The sequence below is a fragment of the Ranitomeya imitator genome, chromosome 8 (genome assembly GCF_032444005.1).
Source record: "Ranitomeya imitator isolate aRanImi1 chromosome 8, aRanImi1.pri, whole genome shotgun sequence".
NCBI lineage: Eukaryota > Metazoa > Chordata > Amphibia > Anura > Dendrobatidae > Ranitomeya > Ranitomeya imitator.
The window spans coordinates 54,104,269-54,122,563 of NC_091289.1; the positions used below are offsets into that span (position 1 = coordinate 54,104,269).

The 18,295-nt window shown below is 46.1% G+C and overlaps 2 protein-coding genes across 3 annotated transcripts in view; both read left to right on the forward strand.

Moving 5' to 3' along the window:
- Window positions 1-8,177, forward strand: part of TEF (TEF transcription factor, PAR bZIP family member) — a 55,131-nt gene extending 46,954 nt beyond the window's left edge. Inside the window, exon 5 of one of the 2 annotated variants that reach the window (XM_069736937.1) lies at window positions 5,514-5,687. In XM_069736937.1, the coding sequence (XP_069593038.1) occupies window positions 5,514-5,535 (22 nt within the window). In that variant the 3' untranslated portion in view covers window positions 5,536-5,687. Of the gene's footprint in view, window positions 1-5,513 lie in introns of both variants that reach the window. The other variant, XM_069736935.1, reaches the window with a different exon arrangement.
- A 6,906-nt stretch (window positions 8,178-15,083) lies between these two features.
- LOC138647714 (uncharacterized) lies at window positions 15,084-18,060 on the forward strand. Its single transcript, XM_069736939.1, has 6 exons — window positions 15,084-15,740; window positions 15,809-15,898; window positions 16,094-16,177; window positions 16,257-16,467; window positions 16,548-16,704; window positions 16,820-18,060. Exons 1-6 carry the CDS (start codon window positions 15,696-15,698, stop codon window positions 18,006-18,008), a joined length of 1,776 nt encoding a protein of 591 aa, XP_069593040.1. The 5' UTR covers window positions 15,084-15,695; the 3' UTR covers window positions 18,009-18,060.
- The last annotated feature ends 235 nt before the right edge of the window (window positions 18,061-18,295 follow it).

Genomic DNA, 18,295 nt, shown 5'->3' on the forward strand with positions numbered 1-18,295 from the left:
TCTGCCCTTCCAGGGCTCTCGTCTCTTTGGTTCCCAGCTGGATCAAATCATTAAGGACGCCACTGGGGGTACAAGTTCTCTTCTCCCCCAGGCTAAGCCTCGTCGCCCTCCTCCTAGATGGCAATTTCGCTCTTTTCGGCCTTTTCGTCGCTTTGCTGCGTCAAACTCCTTTTCCCAGCAGCAACTGAGGCCACAGGCACGTCAAGAGAAGAAGGCGGTGTCCTTTAGGCCCACTCCGTCCTGGCGTCCTCGCTGTTCCCAGGCTAGATCCTCCAGGCCCAGGACTGGAAGATCCACCTCGGCATGACTCTCGGCACGACTCCAGCCCAACTCCCAGGTTGGGCGGCCGTCTTCTCCTTTTCAGGGACGTCTGGATTTCCGCAGTAGAGGTCGCATGGGTCAGGGAAGTTGTATCTTCAGGATACAAGATAGAGTTCGCCTCCCGACCCAGGGATAGTTTCTTCCAATCCCGTCCTCCAAGAGATCCCGCTCTAGTTCCGGGCTTCTTCGCAGCCATCGCTTCTCTGCTCAAATCCGGGGTAATCGTTCCCGTCCCAGAGAGAGAACGGTTCACGGGTTTCTACTCGAACCTATTTGTGGTACCGAAAAAAGACGGCAAGGTTCGTCCCATCCTGGACCTCAAATTGCTGAACAGGGAAGTTTGCCTGAGACACTTCAGGATGGAATCCCTTCGTTCAGTAATTGCTTCCATGGAGGCCCAGGAATTTCTATGCTCCATAGATATCCAGGACGCCTACCTCCATGTCCCGATATTTCCCGGACATCACCGTTTCCTGCGCTTCACAGTGCAACGGGAACACTTTCAATTCGTCGCCCTGCCGTTCGGTCTCGCAACCGCTCCAAGGGTGTTCACGAAGATCATGGCAGCGCTGATGGCCATCTTGAGAGTCAGAGGCCTGGTCCTATTTCCATATCTCGACGACATCCTCATCAAGGCACCGTCCTTTTCTCAGGCTCACGAAAGCCTGTCCATTGTTCTCGACACCTTAGCCCGTTTCGGGTGGCTCGTCAACCGGAAGACGTCCTGCCTTATTCCTTCTCAGCGCATCATCTTTCTGGGCATGCTTTTTGACACTCGTCAGACTAGAGTCTTCCTTCCCAAGGACAAGAGATCCACTCTTTGTCGGGACATACGCTTGCTCCAGGGTCCTCGGTCTCCCTCCCTTCGATCGGCCATGAAGGTTCTGGGAAGGATGGTAGCTACCTTGGAAGCGATTCCCTTCGCCCAATTCCATTCACGACCCCTTCAGCAAGCCATTCTGTCTCAGTGGGACAGGTCTGTCTTCTCCCTGGATCGGCTGATAAGACTCTCTTCTCGGGTCAAACGGTCTCTCAACTGGTGGCTGACGTCACCTCTCATCTCCCAGGGTAGGTCCTTCCTTCCAGTTCACTGGCAGGTGGTGACAACGGACGCCAGCCTGCTCGGCTGGGGTGCGGTTTTCCGTCACCTGACGGTTCAGGGCCGTTGGTCGTCGCAGGAGTCGGCTCTGCCTATCAATGTCCTCGAAATTCGGGCCATCTTTCTGTCTCTCCGCCACTGGGAAAGGATTCTCGGGGGCCTGCCAGTCCGGATCCAGACGGACAATGCCACGGCTGTGGCATATGTCAACCATCAGGGGGGGACCCGGAGCTCCTTGGCCCTTGCCGAGGTATCCAAGATCCTCCTTTGGGCAGAGGCAACGGTTCCGGTGGTATCCGCCGTGCATATCCCCGGCGTGGACAACTGGGCCGCTGACTTCCTCAGCCGCGAAGACCTCGCGGCAGGGGAATGGTCCTTGCATCCGGAGATCTTCCATCAGATTTGTCTTCGATGGGGGACTCCGGACGTGGATCTCACGACATCACGAATGAACAGGAAGGTTCCACAGTTCGTCTCCAGGTCTCGCGATCCTCTCGCAGTGGGCGTCGATGCTCTGGCCATTCCTTGGTCACAGTTCGGGCTGCCCTACCTGTTCCCACCCCTTCCTTTACTTCCCAAACTGTTGAAAAAGATCAAAGCAGAAGGGGTGCTGGTCATCCTGATCGCCCCGGATTGGCCCAGGAGAGCTTGGTTCGCGGAGCTCGTCAACCTTATCGCGGATGCTCCCTGGCGCCTTCCAGACAGGCCCGATCTGCCACCCGAATTCTCGGTCGCTCAGTTTAACGGCGTGGCTGTTGAGACCGCGGTTCTAAGAGCGTGCGGCCTTTCGGACCGGGTAATTCACACCATGATTCAGGCTCGGAAGCCTTCGTCTTCCAGGATCTACTACCGTACCTGGAAGGCTTACTTCCGTTGGTGCGAGTCCAACCGCGTTCCATCCATGTCTTTTTCCCTGCCTTCTCTTTTGGCCTTCCTTCAGGCAGGATTGGATTCGGGCCTAGCACTTAGCTCCCTGAAGGGCCAGGTATCTGCGCTTTCCATCCTCTTTCAGAAGACCTTAGCTTCTCGGCCACAGGTTAAGACCTTCCTTCAAGGAGTAGCCCACGCTGTTCTGCCGTACAGGGCCCCTGTGGACACATGGGACTTAAACCTGGTACTGGACGTTCTGAGGGTTTCTCCCTTTGAGCCTCTTAGGGAGATTCCTCTATCTTGGAAGGTGACCTTTCTTGTAGCCATCACGTCTATTCGCCGCGTTTCCGAGTTGGCGGCCCTGTCTTGCCGTCCTCCGTTTTTGGTCATTCACCAGGACAAGGTGGTCTTCCGGCCCCCACCTTCCTTTCTTCCTAAGGTGGTTTCCACCTTCCACCTCAACGAGGACAACGTTCTACCTTCCTTTTGTCCAGCTCCGACTTATCCTCTGGAGCGATCGTTGAACAAGCTAGACCTCGTCAGGGCAGTGAGGATCTATCTGGATAGAACGTCCTCTTTCCGGAAGACGGATTCCTTTTTCGTCATTCCTGATGGCACGCGCAGAGGCCAACCGGCTTCTAAAGCGACTATTGCTCGATGGATCAGAATGGCAATTTTGGAGGCTTACCGGGTCAAGAACAGAGTGCCCCCTCCTGGGATTAAGGCTCACTACCCGGGCAGTTGGCGCCTCCTGGGCGGTGCACCACAGGGCTTCCGCCCTACAGCTTTGCAAAGGGGCAACTTGGTCTTCCATCCACACGTTCGCCAAATTTTACAAGGTCCATACCTACGCATCGGCGGACGCCAGCCTAGGCAGAAGGATCTTGCAGGCGGCAGTGGTGAGTCCTCTGACCTGATGGAAGTCTGGTTTTCCCGCCCGTGGGACTGCTTTGGGACGTCCCTTAGTTCCTGTGTCCCCCAATGAGAGGCGATAAAGAAAACAGGATTTTTGGTTGCTTACCGTAAAATCTGTTTCTTGGAGCCTCCATTGGGGGACACAGCTCCCTCCCACTGTTTTTGTTGTTATATGTTCTATGACTGTTCTCACGTTTACAGTTCTCAAGTTTGTGGTTATGGTTTTCAACCTTGTTCTTTTCTCCTACTGCTTTCTCACTAAGGTAACGTTCACACTAGCGTTATGCTAGTTTGCGTCGGGCGACGCATGCGTCATCCGCCCCTATATTTAACATGGGGGACGCATGCGTCTTTTTTGCCGCTAGCGTCGGACCAAGAAAACGCAACAAGTTGCATTTTTCTTGCGTCCAAATTTCGGCAAAAAACGACGCATGCGTCGCAAAACGCAGCGTTTTTGCATGCGTTTTGCTGCGTTTTTGCGTGCGTTGTGCGTTGCCGACGCAGCGGCGCACAACGCTAGTGTGAACGTAGCCTTAAGGCCCCTTCACATTAAGCGACGCTGCAGCGATACCGACAACGATCCGGATCGCTGCAGCGTCGCTGTTTGGTCGCTGGAGAGCTGTCACACAGACATCTCTCCAGCAACCAACGATGCCGGTAACCAGGGTAAACATCGGGTTACTAAGCGCAGGGCCGTGCTTAGTAACCCGATGTTTACCCTGGTTACCAGCGTAAAAGTAAAAAAAAAAAAACACTACATACTTACCTACCGCTGTCTGTCCCCGGCGCTCTGCTTCTCTGCACTCCTCCTGCTCTGGCTGTGAGCACAGCGGCTGGAAATCAGAGCGGTGGCGTCACCGCTCTGCTTTCCGGCTGACCGACGCTCACAGCCAGTACAGGAGGAGTGCAGAGCACAGCGCCGGGGACAGTCAGCGGTAGGTAAGTATGTAGTGTTTTTTTTTTGTTTGTTTTTTTTTACGTTTACGCTGGTAACCAGGGTAAACATCGGGTTACTAAGCGCGGCCCTGAGCTTAGTAACCCGATATTTACCCTGGTTACCAGTGAAGACATCGCTGGATCGGTGTCACACACGCCGATCCAGCGATGTCCACGGGAGATCCAGCGACAAAATAAAGTTCTGGACTTTGTTCAGCGACCAACGATCTCCCAGCAGGGGCCTGATCGTTGGTCGCTGTCACACATAACGATTTCCTTAACGATATCGTTGCTACGTCACAAAAAGCGTTATGTGTGAAGGTACCTTAACTGAAGAGTATAATGGCAGGCGGTGGGGTGTACACTGCAGAGGAGGAGCTAACTTTTTTATTTGCATAGTGTCAGCCTCCTAGTGGCAGCAGCATACACCCGTGGTTCCTGTGTCCCCCAATGGAGGCTCCAAGAAACAGATTTTACGGTAAGCAACCAAAAATCCTGTTTTTTGCGTAATTTTTGAGACAGATAACATTTGCACAAATCTGGGCAGCAGATGAATACTAGTTTTTGATAGCTTAGTGGAAATCCTCTTTATTAGGACAACACCTTCTCAATCTGAATGTTTGCCCTCATTGAAATAAATTTAAAAAAAAAAAAAAAAAAAAAGCCCCAAGAGTGCGAGTGCAGGTTAACGCAAGGTTATCCCATATACCCTGCATCGGTGTCACTGTCTCCACCTTCAGACAAATTGAACGTCAACAGGAAGTCAGATCAGCCGGAGCCGTCACTTCCTGCTGATGTTCGATACATCTGAAGGCTGGGACAGTGACGCCAGCGCTGATTGGACGCAGGGTTTGTGTGATGTAACAACCTCACGTAACCCTGGGAACGCGAGTGCTGACGCTGCTGGAACGGCGCCGGAACAAGAGGCACCGAGTATAGGTGCTTTTATTTTAACGGGGGCAAATACTCAGATTGAGATGTGTTTGTCCAAGCAGTGGGCAACCCATGAAATTATAGTTACTAGAATTCGTAGACGATAGTATATGCTTTATAGATTGTGTTTGGTAAATCTGTGCAGAAATATAATGTATGTGCATATAATGTACGAATAAGCAACCACAAAAGTAGTAGTGTGACATATATTTACGATGTTGTTCCGGTATAATAGCCAATAAGACTGGAAAAATAATTTTCTTTGCCATCACATGAAATAAATGTGATTTTTATCTTTTACTCTTTATTTGTTTTCAGTGATTTTTATTTTTTTTTTCTTAATATGTAACCTCATTACAGATTTTCCTATATGAGGATGTTAATATTGCCATTTAATGACTTTTCCGCATTTCTCACACTTTTCTTCTTTTATTTCAAGTGACTTCAGTGATTCAGAGTGATCCTTCTTTCAATTTTTTTTTTTTTCCCCCTCAAAAGCAACTTTCAATAATTGATTCCCAGACTGGATCCCAGTGGATTTTACACTATTTCTGCTTCTAAGGACTCGAAGACTCTAAAGACATTTTCTCTATGAAAATATTTTTTTTTTTTTCTGAATGGCTAAAAAACAATTTGTATCTGGATCTTTCTGGGAATTTTTGGTTTCCCCCTTCCTTTTGCCGGGCAGGAGGGTTTCGCTATAACATCAGTGCTAGTTTAACACAGAGGAAACGGCTAATGTTCGTCTTCAAGAGGAATTTTGTCCCGGAGCTCGATGTCTGGTTTTCATGGTTATTATAATGGTTTGTGGATTAAGGGCATTGTAGGGGAAGTTCCTACTATAGAGTAGAAACTCGTGCTATTGGATGAGGATGGAATTATCTTGTGGTGACCCAATAATAATAATACAAAAAGATTAAAAGAATTGTTTTCCAAGATAGAAAAAAAAACTAAGTCTGCTCTATGTCCAGAAACTGAGCCACATCTGTCCCTGGGCTGTACACGTGCAGACACCTTGGAGTTGAAACTTAATACAGGTGCAGTCCATGGACCAAGGTGGTGCGGTTTGTGGGGGGCAACGGATCCACTGATGTGTGCCACTTGTATAAAGCCACCTTAATGTCAATGGTTTTTCTAAGATGTGTGTTTTTTTTTTTTTTTTTTTAAATTGAAATGTTACTTTCCACTTGAACTAATTGCGTGTCATGTGCAAAATTAGGAGTGCTGCTTATCCATAGCCACCAGATTATAACAGAAGAGAGTATCTGGTAGCCATGGATCACACTACTATGTCTTATACGTGATCTCGACTGTAGTCCACTGGACAAGACCACATTCACACCGCCATGATGCTGACGCATTTTTAGCCTCTGTATTAGCGCTCGCTCACATGAGCATATAACCTGGCCGAGTCCTATATGCTAAAACCTCACATAGCACTCGGACAAGTGTTACTTTATGGGGCAGATCAGATCTGTGATTACATCCGAGAAGCCTCTATACAAGTTTGAGTGTGTGGGAAACATCCGACTGCACTCAGATGTCATCTGAATGCAGCCCAGTTACTGCGGATGCCAGCAATGGAGAAATTACTTTCTCAGTCTCTTCCGCCCCTGTGGTGGGATTCTGTCCTGCGAGAGAATCGGATCATACTCTTGACAACATTTGAGCCGAGTGATTTGCATAGTCGACCCGATTCTATCACACGAGACATGCTCTCGTGTGACTCCGGCCTTACAACTGCAAGTTTGGGTCATTGGACCTGTGATCACCACAACATTTTTTTCATCTCTTAATATGGACGTTAAGGAGGTCTAACAAAGGGTTTAATAGAAAAAATTGAAGGCATTTTGTAAATAGTACTGTATAATGGAAATTATAATTTTTTTTTGCTATAATCTTTGTAAGAGGTGAAGCCTAGTGAGCTAGTTTAGTGACCGTTGGTAACGCCATACTATTATTACTTTTTTAAAGGGTCTTTATTATGTAAGTGTGAAACAGCAGAGGACACGTAGTACTGAATTTGTATATTATGTAAAAATAAGGCCCCTAAACTTGGCGCAATAACCAAGTTTAGGGGCCTTATTTTTACATAATATACAGAGTCGAGAGTGACGCACCATACTATACAGAGACGAGAGTGCGCACCATGCGGAAGCCTTTTATCCAAACTCTTTTAAAGGGAAGCCATCATCGGATAATGACCTATTTTTAAATTAGGTTTGTGTCACATTTTATATTTTTTTTAAATTCTTTTTATTAAAAATTAGAAATGAAAATTTTTCCTTTGGCTATTCAGAAGTTTTCTCCTCATCAGAGACCGGATTACAATGACAGCTGCTAACGCAGAATGCACCAATAAGAATAGGTGTAATCCTTCACGATGACTTTTGCACACACTCATTAGCCACTTCATTACAAAAGATAGGATCGGGGTCTGTTTTATTGCGGCTGTGTTTCCTGATATTGAAGTCCAAGTATTTAAAAAAAAAAAAAAAAACCCTAATGGTCAATGTGAAAATTGCAAGATTTGTTTTTGTTTTGTTTTTTGCTTTTTTTTTTCATCGTTGGTGCAAATTGTGACATGTTTAGAAATGTAATTCTAAATGTCACAATCTGTACTAAATGAAAAAAACACAAATCTCGCAATTTTCACATTGACCACTAGTATATATGTATGTATGTATATATATATATGTATGTGTGTATATATATATATATATATATATATATATATGTGTTATATATAGTTTTTACACACAACCTAATTGATTCAATAGGTAATTTTTTGATGATGGCTTCCATTTAAAAAAAAAACCAACTGCTCAGTTGCTCTGGGCTGCAATCGGTATTCGCATAGTATAAGATGAGAGCACTGCATGGACCCAGATACTACACACAAGTAATAACCTGACAGTCCCTGGTAATCAATACAACAATGTAAATGCTTTTGTTTGTTACTACATTGCTGAGATGCATGTGGTTTATATTCAGACGCGTCTTGTATAAAACTGTACAAAATAATTTGATCGTCCTGCACATCTGCATTTAATGTAGGGCATCTACTGATTTTGTATATAAACTTTGTAAATCTGTTTTCAAACCTGGCTTCCCGTTTGATTTATTAAATTGGTCAGGTAAGTCGCTGCTGGATCTTGTCGCATCTTTGATCACAACAGGATCCAGCTCTTTCATATACATTCCCATTACACCTCCGAAAATTACAGTAACTTCCCCAATATCTTACTTTAATTTTTGTTTAAAAAAAAAAAAAAAGTTTAACCCCTTCACCCCAAAGCCTGTTTTCACCTAAGTGACCAGGCCAATTTTTACAATTCTGACCACTGTCACTTTATGAGGTTATAACTCTGAAACGCTTCAACGGATCCTGGTGATTCTGACACTGTTTTCTCGTGACATATTGTACTTCATGATAGTGGTAACACTTCTTCGATATGACTTGCATTTATTTGTGAAAAAAAACAAAAATTTGTCGTAAATTATGAAAATTTAGCAATTTTCAAACTTAGTTTTTATGCCCTTAAATTAGAGAGTTATATCACATAATATAGTTAATAAACAACATTTCCCACATGTCTGCTTTACATCAGCACAATTTTGGAAACATAATTTTTTTTTGTTAGGACGTTATAAGGGTTAAAAGTTGACCAGCGATTTCTCATTTTTGCAACAAAATTTGCAAAACCATTTTTTTACGGACCACCTCACACTTGAAGTGACTTTGAGGGGTCTATATGACAGAAAATGCCCAAAAGTGACACCATTCTAAAAACTGCACCCCTCAAGGTACTCAAAACCACATTCAAAAAGTTTATTAACCCTTCAGGTGCTTCACAGGAATTTTTTGAATGTTTAAAAAAATTGAACATTTAACTTTTTTTTCACAAAATTTTTACTTCAGGTCCAATTTGTTTTATTTTACCAAGGGTAACAGGAGAAATTGGACCACAAAAGTCGTTGTACAATTTGTCCTGAGTACGCCGATACCCCATATGTGGGGGTAAACCACTGTTTGGGCACATGGCGGAGCTCGGAAGGGAAGGAGCGCTATTTGACTTTTCAATGCAAGATTTGCTGGAATTGAGATCGGAGCCCATGTCACGATTGGAGAGCCCCTGATGTGCCTAAACAGTGGAAACCCCCACAGGTGACACCATTTTGGAAAGTAGACCCCCTAAGGAACTAATCTAGATGTGTGGTGAGCACTTTGAACCTCCAAGTGCTTCACAGAAGCTTATAATGTAGAGCCGTAAAAAAATTTTTTTTATTAATATTCACAAAAAATGATCTTTTTGCCCCAAATTTTTTATTTTCCCAAGGGTAAAAGGATAAATTGTACCCCAAAAGTTGTTGTGCAATTTGTGCTGAGTACGTCGATACTTCATATATGGGGATAAACCACTGTTTGAGCGCATGGCAGAGCTCGGAAGGGAAGGAGTGCCATTTGACTTTTCACTGCAAAATTGGCTGGAATTGAGATCGGACGCCATGTCGCATTTGGAGAGCCCCTGACGTGCCTTAACAGTGGAAACCCCCCACAAGTGACCCCATTTTGGAAAGAAGACCCCCTAAGGAACTTATCTAGATGTGTGGTGAGCACTTTTAACCCCCAATTATTTCACTAAAGTTTAGAATGTAGTATTGTGAAAATTAAAAAATCATTTTTTCTTTCCACAAAATGTTTTAGCCCGCAATTTTTTTTTTCCCAAGGGTAACAGGAGAAATTGGACCACAAATGTTATTGTCCAATTTGTCCTGAGTACGCTGATACCCCACATGTGGGGGGGAACCACCGTTTGAGTGCATGGCAGAGCTCGGAAGGGAAGGAGCACCGTTTGAAATGCAGACTTAGATGGAATGGACTGCAGGTGTCATGTTGCATTTGCAGAGCCCCTGATGTACCTAAAAAGTAGAAACCCACCACAAGTGACCCCATATTGGAAACTAGACCCCCAAGGAACTTATCTAGATGTGTTGTGAGAGCTTTGAACCAACAAGTGTTTCACTACAGTTTATAACGCAGAGCCGTGAAAATAAAAAATATTTTTTTTTCCACGAAAATGATATTTTATCCCCTATGTTTTTATTTTCCCAAGGGTAACAGGACAAATTGGACCCCAAAATTTGTTGTCCAACTTGTCCTGAGAACGCTGATACCCCATATGTTGGGGGAAACCACTGTTTGGGCACACAGGAGAACTCGGAAGGGAAGGAGCCCTGTTTTACTTTTTCAAAGCAGAATTGGCTGGAATTGAGATCGGACGCCATGTCGCATTTGGAGAGCCCCTGATGTGCCGAAACAGTGGAAACCCCCAATTATAACTGAAACCCTAACCCTAGCCCTAATGGGAAAATGGAAATAAATACATTTTTTTACATTTTATTATTTTTCCCTAACTAAGGGGGTGATGAAGGGGGGTTTGATTTACTTTTATAGCGTTTTTTTGGCGGATTTTTATGATTGGCAGCCGTCACACACTAAAAGACGCTTTTTATTGCAAAAAATAGTTTTTGCATCACCACATTTTGAGAGCTATAATTTATCCATATTTTGGCCCACAGAGTCATGTGAGATCTTGTTTTTTGCGGGACGAGTTGACGTTTTTATTGGTAATATTTTCGGGCAGATGACATTTTTTGATCGCTTTTTATTCCGATTTTTGGGAGGCGGAATGCACAAAAACCAGCAATTCCTGAATTTCTTTTAGGGGGGCGTTTATACCGTTCCACGTGTGGTAAAATGGATAAAGCAGTTTTATTCTTCGGGTCAGTACGACTACAGCGATACCTCATTTATGTAATTTTTTTTATGTTTTGGCGCTTTTACACAATAAAAACTATTTTATATAAAAAAAATAATTGTTTTTGCATCGCATTATTCTGAGAGCTATAACTTTTTTATTTTTCTGCTGATGTTGCTGTATGGCGGCTTTTTTTTTGCGGGACAAGATGACGTTTTCAGCGGTACCATGGTTATTTATATCCGTCGTTTTGATCGCGTGTTATTCCACTTTTTGTTCGCCTGTATGATAAAGCGTTGTTTTTTGCCTTTTTTTTTTTTTTTTTTTTGCGGTGTTCGCTGAAGGGGTTAACTAGTGGGATAGTTTTATAGAGCGGGTCGTTACGGACGCGGCGATACCAAATATGTGTACATTTATTGTTTTTTTTTTTTTTTTTACATAAATGGATTTATTGGGAAATGTTTTTTTTTTTTTTATTTGGGGATTTTTTTTTATTTTTTTTTTTTACACATTCTATTTTTTTTTTTTTTTACTTTCTAACATTGTCCCAGGGTGGGACATCTCTGTATTAGATCAGATCGTTGATCTGACACTGTGCATAGCACACTGTCAGATCAACGATCTGACAGGCAGCTTAGCTGGCTCTCCAGCGCCTGCTCTCAGCAGGCGCCGGCTAGCCAGGTCACTTCATGACCCGGAAGGAGTCCGGCGGCCATCTTGGATCCGGGGACTCCTTCCGGGTCACCGGAGCAACGCGATCTCATTGCGTTGCTCCGGTGGGAGAGCGCAGGGAGCCCCCGTCCCTGCGCGATCCCCCTCTATGCCGCTGTCACTACTGACAGCGGCATCAGAGGGGTTAAATGCCCGCGATCGGCGATAGCGCCGATCGTGGGCATTGCTGCGGGGTGTCAGCTGTCATATACAGCTGACACCCGCACTCGATCACCGCGGCGCTCAGCGCGAGACCGCGGTGATCGGTGCGCCGTACTAGTACTGCTGCTGGCACTAATGCAGTGCCGGCAGCGCAGTACTAGTATGGCGCGTGTCGCGAAGGGGTTAAAGCAAAACTTTGATTGGATCTTATAGGCAACATCACTCTGACCTCAAACTCCAAATGACTAAATTTTCTGGGTGAAAATTACGTAGTTTTAAGTACAGGTCCTTCTCAAAAAATTAGCATATAGTGTTAAATTTCATTATTTACCATAATGTAATGATTACAATTAAACTTTCATATATTATAGATTCATTATCCACCAACTGAAATTTGTCAGGTCTTTTATTGTTTTAATACTGATGATTTTGGCATACAACTCCTGATAACCCAAAAAACCTGTCTCAATAAATTAGCATATTTCACCCATCCAATCAAATAAAAGTGTTTTTTAATAACAAACAAAAAAACCAACAAATAATAATGTTCAGTTATGCACTCAATACTTGGTCGGGAATCCTTTGGCAGAAATGACTGCTTCAATGCGGCGTGGCATGGAGGCAATCAGCCTGTGACACTGCTGAGATGTTATGGAGGCCCAGGATGCTTCAATAGCGGCCTTAAGCTCATCCAGAGTGTTGGGTCTTGCGTCTCTCAACTTTCTCTTCACAATATCCCACAGATTCTCTATGGGGTTCAGGTCAGGAGAGTTGGCAGGCCAATTGAGCACAGTAATACCATGGTCAGTAAACCATTTACCAGTGGTTTTGGCACTGTGAGCAGGTGCCAGGTCGTGCTGAAAAATGAAATCTTCATCTCCATAAAGCATTTCAGCCGATGGAAGCATGAAGTGCTCCAAAATCTCCTGATAGCTAGCTGCATTGACCCTGCCCTTGATGAAACACAGTGGACCAACACCAGCAGCTGACATGGCACCCCACACCATCACTGACTGTGGGTACTTGACACTGGACTTCAGGCATTTTGGCATTTCCTTCTCCCCAGTCTTCCTCCAGACTCTGGCACCTTGATTTCCGAATGACATGCAAAATTTGCTTTCATCAGAAAAAAGTACTTGGGACCACTTAGCAACAGTCCAGTGCTGCTTCTCTGTAGCCCATTTCGGCACCTGTAGCCCATTTCCTGCACACGCCTGTGCACGGTGGCTCTGGATGTTTCCACACCAGACTCAGTCCACTGCTTCCTCAGGTTCCCCAAGGTCTGGAATCGGTCCTTCTCCACAATCTTCCTCAGGGTCCGGTCTCCTCTTCTCGTTGTACAGCGTTTTCTGCCACATTGTTTCCTTCCAACAGACTTACCATTGAGGTGCCTTGATACAGCACTCTGGGAACAGCCTATTTGTTGAGAAATTTCTTTCTGGGTCTTACCCTCTTGCTTGAGGGTGTCAATGATGGCCTTCTTGACATCTGTCAGGTCGCTAGTCTTACCCATGATGGGGGTTTTGAGTAATGAACCAGGCAGGGAGTTTATAAAAGCCTCAGGTATCTTTTGCATGTGTTTAGAGTTAATTAGTTGATTCAGAAGATTAGGGTAATAGGTCGTTTAGAGAACCTTTTCTTGATATGCTAATTTATTGAGACAGGTTTTTTGGGTTATCAGGAGTTGTATGCCAAAATCATCAGTATTAAAACAATAAAAGACGTGACAAATTTCAGTTGGTGGATAATGAATCTATAATATATGAAAGTTTAATTGTAATCATTACATTATGGTAAATAATGAAATTTAACACTATATGCTAATTTTTTGAGAAGGACCTGTATGTGGCTCTTGCTGCGATTTTCAGAGAACACATGCTATTAAAGGGAATCTGTCAGCAGGTTTTGCTACCTCATCTGAGAGCAGCCTGATGTAGGCAAAGAGACCCTGATTCCAGTGAGCAAACAAGTAAATAGTCTAACGCCAGAGCCCTGAGAGATTCATAAGTAAGCCGAGTAAAGCTTACACTAAGGCAAAACATTAGATGGGAATAATGGTGAGACCGCCCATAAGCCAAGCCCAGGAGAGGAGTCTGCACCCAGACACCGCACGTGTATCGCTGCTGCCTACAGCTTCATCAGGGGCTATTGCACAAATTCAAATGACAAAGCCCAAGATAGAAAGAAAATGAGCATCTCCCCTGCTTGTAGGTAAATGGTAATAGTGCATATAAATAGCACAGGGTATTTAGTGAACATTGGTTTTGATCGTAAAAGCCATCCCACCTTGTACCTAATCGGGCCTGTGCTGTCTACTAGTATTGAAGTCGCACCTTGTGTCAGATGACCTCGATGGAGATGGGAAAGAGCAGGACCAGGATTTGACTTGTGTGCAAATAGAAACAAACATTTTCAAAACCTCTTCATTTATTCAGTTTTGAGTATGAGCGCCGCACGCAGAAAGCCCTGCACTTAATGGCTATGGCTGCTATCAAGGAGATTGCTAATGACTGAGGAGTGTTCTGCCATACAAATCATCAAGATCTGCTCCTGGCAGCGCCTTCTGTAACCGCCGACCAATAATATTTCAGATGTGCTTGGAGGGAGGACGCTCCCCCCCCATCTACAATAAAGCCTTTTGGAAGCCTTTGCAGGTGTTTTCTGTTAATTATTCTAATTTACTGAGATAATGACTTTTGGGTTTTCGTTGGCTGTAAGCCGTAATCATCAACATTAACTGAAATAAACACTTGGTATAGGTCACTGTTTTTATCCACTACTGGAAACCTCAGGATGTGTGAAGGAGGCCTAAGGCTGCTTTCACACATCAGGTTTTTTGTTTCAGGCGAATTCCGGCTCTTCCGACAAAAAACGGAATAGAAAACCGGAGAAGCCGGATCCGGCATTTCCCCCATTGAATATTATTGGTGCCGGATGGCGCCTGATAGCCCAGCGTTCCTTCCGGTTTGATGCCGGTTCCGGCGTCAAGTCGATTCCGGCGTCTGGAAAAAACGTGTACTGTAACGTTTTTTGTCTCCGGCGAAAAAGTCGGAAAGGCCGGATCCGGAACAATGCATGTCTATGGATGCCGGAAAGCGCCGGATCCGGAAAAAATCGGATCCGGCGGCCGTATCCGGCTTTTTACACTGAGCATGCTCAAAAAACTTTGATCAGCCCCCTGGACTATATATAAAGCAGGGCCATGAGGCCTTCAGCCATTTCCAGCCCAAAAGCAGAAGAGCCAACACCCTGCCAAGACGGAAGGAGCCAGAGAGCCTGCCACAGAGCTGAGAGCCTGCCACAGAGCTGAGAGCCTGCCACAGAGCTGAGAGCCTGCCACAGAGCCGGGAGCCTTCCACAGAGCCGAGAGCCTGCCACAGAGCCGAGAGCCTGCCACAGAGCCGGGAGCCTTCCACAGAGCCGGGAGCCGAGAGACTTCCACAGAGCGGAGAGCCTGCCACAGAGCCGAGAGCCTGCCACAGAGCCGGGAGCCTTCCACAGAGCCGGGAGCCGAGAGACTTCCACAGAGCCGAGAGCCTGCCACAGAGCCGAGAGCCTGCCACAGAGCCGGGAGCCTTCCACAGAGCCGGGAGCCGAGAGACTTCCACAGAGCTGAGATCCTGCCACAGAGCCGAGAGCCTGCCACAGAGCCGGGAGCCTTCCACAGAGCCGGGAGCCGAGAGACTTCCACAGAGCGGAGAGCCTGCCACAGAGCCGGGAGCCAAGAGCCTGCCACAGAGCCGGGAGCCTGCCACAGAGCCGAGAGCCGAGAGACTTCCACAGAGCTGAGAGCCTGCCACAGAGCCGGGAGCCGAGAGCCTGCCACAGAGCTGAGAGCCTGCCACAGAGCCGGGAGCCTTCCACAGAGCCGGGAGCCGAGAGACTTCCACAGAGCTGAGAGCCTGCCACAGAGCCGGGAGCCGAGAGCCTGCCACAGAGCCGAGAGCCTGCCACAGAGCCGAGAGACTTCCACAGAGCTGAGAGCCATGTCTCCGGGGAGGCCTCCTCCTCCTCGCCGTCCACGCACAGAGGTTAGTATGAACCAAAGGTGTGTGTGTGTGTGTGTGTGTATCATCTATTCTTTTATGTTTCATCGTAGGAAGCTGATGAGGCTGAGTCCCCCGGAGAAGAGGTGGTCCCCGAAGATGAGGGAAGGGGTGGAGAAACCCACGGAGAGGGCTCACAATTGGTATGTATCTGTGATGTATTGCGGAAACACACCCTACACTACACACAAAACATAACACTAGATGCTTACAACAAAATACATAGAAACTGATACTTTCAAACCACACACAACACATACAAAACATATATATCACATGGCACACAACACATAGAATGGCTACCAACAACCCCATAATTTTTTATTTTTGTATTCTAGAGTTCTGAATCTGGTGCCCAAGCAATAGGTCCTTCCAGTGGCTCCCGGGGTCGTCGGCGACATTCACGTGGCGGCCGTCGTCATGTAGGTTTTTTGTTATTTTTTGGGTGCAGGTTAGAAATGTTTCAAATTTGGTGTTAATTTTTTCCCCCTTTTCAAACAGGTTTCACAGCGTGCTCCAGATTCGGACGGTGAGGAGGTCGGCCTTGATATTGACCTCCTCATCGATCTTGTCAGAGACAGGGAGCCGTTGTGGAATATGGGTGACCGCCGCCATGCTGATCTCTCAGTGACCCGTCGACTCTGGGAGCAAATCTGCTGTGAACTGATTCCGAGGTGGGAGGACCTAGATGTTCAGGCCCAGATTCAAGAACGTAAGTATCCTCAGTTCAGTTTTGGTGATGCATTCTAAAATGCTGTTTCTAACCAAGTTGTCTTTCTGCTATTTTAACAGGTGAGCGGATTGTGAAAAGGTGGCGGTCGATCAGGAATCGCTTTAAGAAGGAGTTCAATAAAGAGATGCAGGCCCGGAGTGGATCTGGAGGACGCAGGAGCACGTACAAATACGCAAGGGCCCTGTCGTTCCTCAGGTCAACGATGGTCACCCGAAGGTAAATATTACCCACCACATGCACTAATGTTTTACATGTCTAACCTTTTTTGCTCTTTCAGCCAGGGCCATGCAATGACAGTATATTAATTGCTTGTTTCTCTCTTTTTCCACAGTACCGTTGGGAGCACTCTGGAGCCTGCAGCACAATTGAACACTTCTGGGGCGATCCCTCAAGAGGCCGCCACCGAGGGACACTTTGACAGTGAGGAACACTCTGCACCTTCCCACTCTGCACCTTCCCACTCTGCATTTTCCCACTCTGCACCTTTCCACTCTGCACCTTCCCACTCTACCGATCCCTCTTTCCCATCCACGAGCGCTGGAGCATCCTGGCCGGTTCCATTGCATGTAGCTGCTGGTGAGAACATAGCGTTTCCTGTACCCCACCCTTCTGCTGCAGCCACCTCTAGTACACCTGTAGCATCGGGGCGGTTTCGCCAGAGGGGTCAGATACATAGTTATGCTCCCGAGTTCTTGCACCTGAATGCATCGTTCCAGAACTGTCTGAAAGTTTTGTCCGAGCAAATGGCTGCAGGATTCAATTTCATAAATAAAAGTATGCTCGAGATGCATACACTTCTGGTAACGATGCGTTCAGAGGCAAAACAGTTCCCGAACAACACTTTTTTTCAGTCGGTGCTTGAGCAAATGGAGACGCTATCTACTTCTCAGCAGATGCAAGTAATGGAATCCTGCCAGTCTACTCTAGCGCTAATTGCCTCTAGAGCAGATAGTTCTTCCAACCATCCTCCAACTTGCCCCCCTTCCTCCACTGTCCACCACTACAGCCAGTACCATCCTCCTGACCTGTATCGCCAAACAGACATTGCCCCATCACGCCCAACTCGCCATCATCCACATCGTGCCCCGTCCCACCAGCCACACCACCAGCCCCGTGCCCCTTCCCACCATCCACACTATCAGCATCCCTCCCGTGCCACTTCACACCCATATGATGATCCAGACCCATACAACTTCCCATCTACTTCATCCTCACCTCCTCTCCCTGCCCACTTCCAACAGACTGTATCACCCTCTTCCCAAACATCTTCTACACACATCACTCATTCTGCCACCCAGTCCTCCCAAAACATTTCGTACACCCCTCCACCCTACCAAATTTCTAACCCCAATCCCACTTTCTTGTCCACCCGCTCAATAGCTTTCTCCACTCCTTCACCCCTAACCGGTGAACATTCTCCACCACCATCACATTCCTCTCTCCACACTCCCACTGTCGAAGTGTCCCTATCAGACAGTGCCTCCGATAGTATCTCCACCCCGACGTATGAAAACATTTAGTACCCCATTTTTTTGTGTGTTACATTGTTAATAAAAGTTTTTGGTTGAAAAATCTCTTGTATTTATTCATTAGGAACAAATAACACTTTTGTAAAAAAAAGGTTTATTGGTAACAGTAGAACTTTGGGTATGCACATCTTGATTTAAAAATAAACTCAAACAGGTACCCAACATGGTTAAAAGGTAAACCCAAACAGGTACGCAACATGAGGGTAAAAACCAAACTGGTATACAACATGGGTAAGGTAAAAACAACAGGTACGCAACATGGGTAAAGGTTAAAGTTA

Excerpts from the sequence above, each read along its gene's own strand:
- LOC138647714 (XM_069736939.1), top strand. The coding sequence starts at position 15,696 with ATGTCTCCGGGGAGGCCTCCTCCTCCTCGCCGTCCACGCACAGAG. Across the intron at positions 16,178-16,256 it reads CACGTGGCGGCCGTCGTCAT|GTTTCACAGCGTGCTCCAGA; the intron begins GTAGGTTTTTTG and ends CTTTTCAAACAG. Across the intron at positions 16,468-16,547 it reads TCAGGCCCAGATTCAAGAAC|GTGAGCGGATTGTGAAAAGG; the intron begins GTAAGTATCCTC and ends CTATTTTAACAG.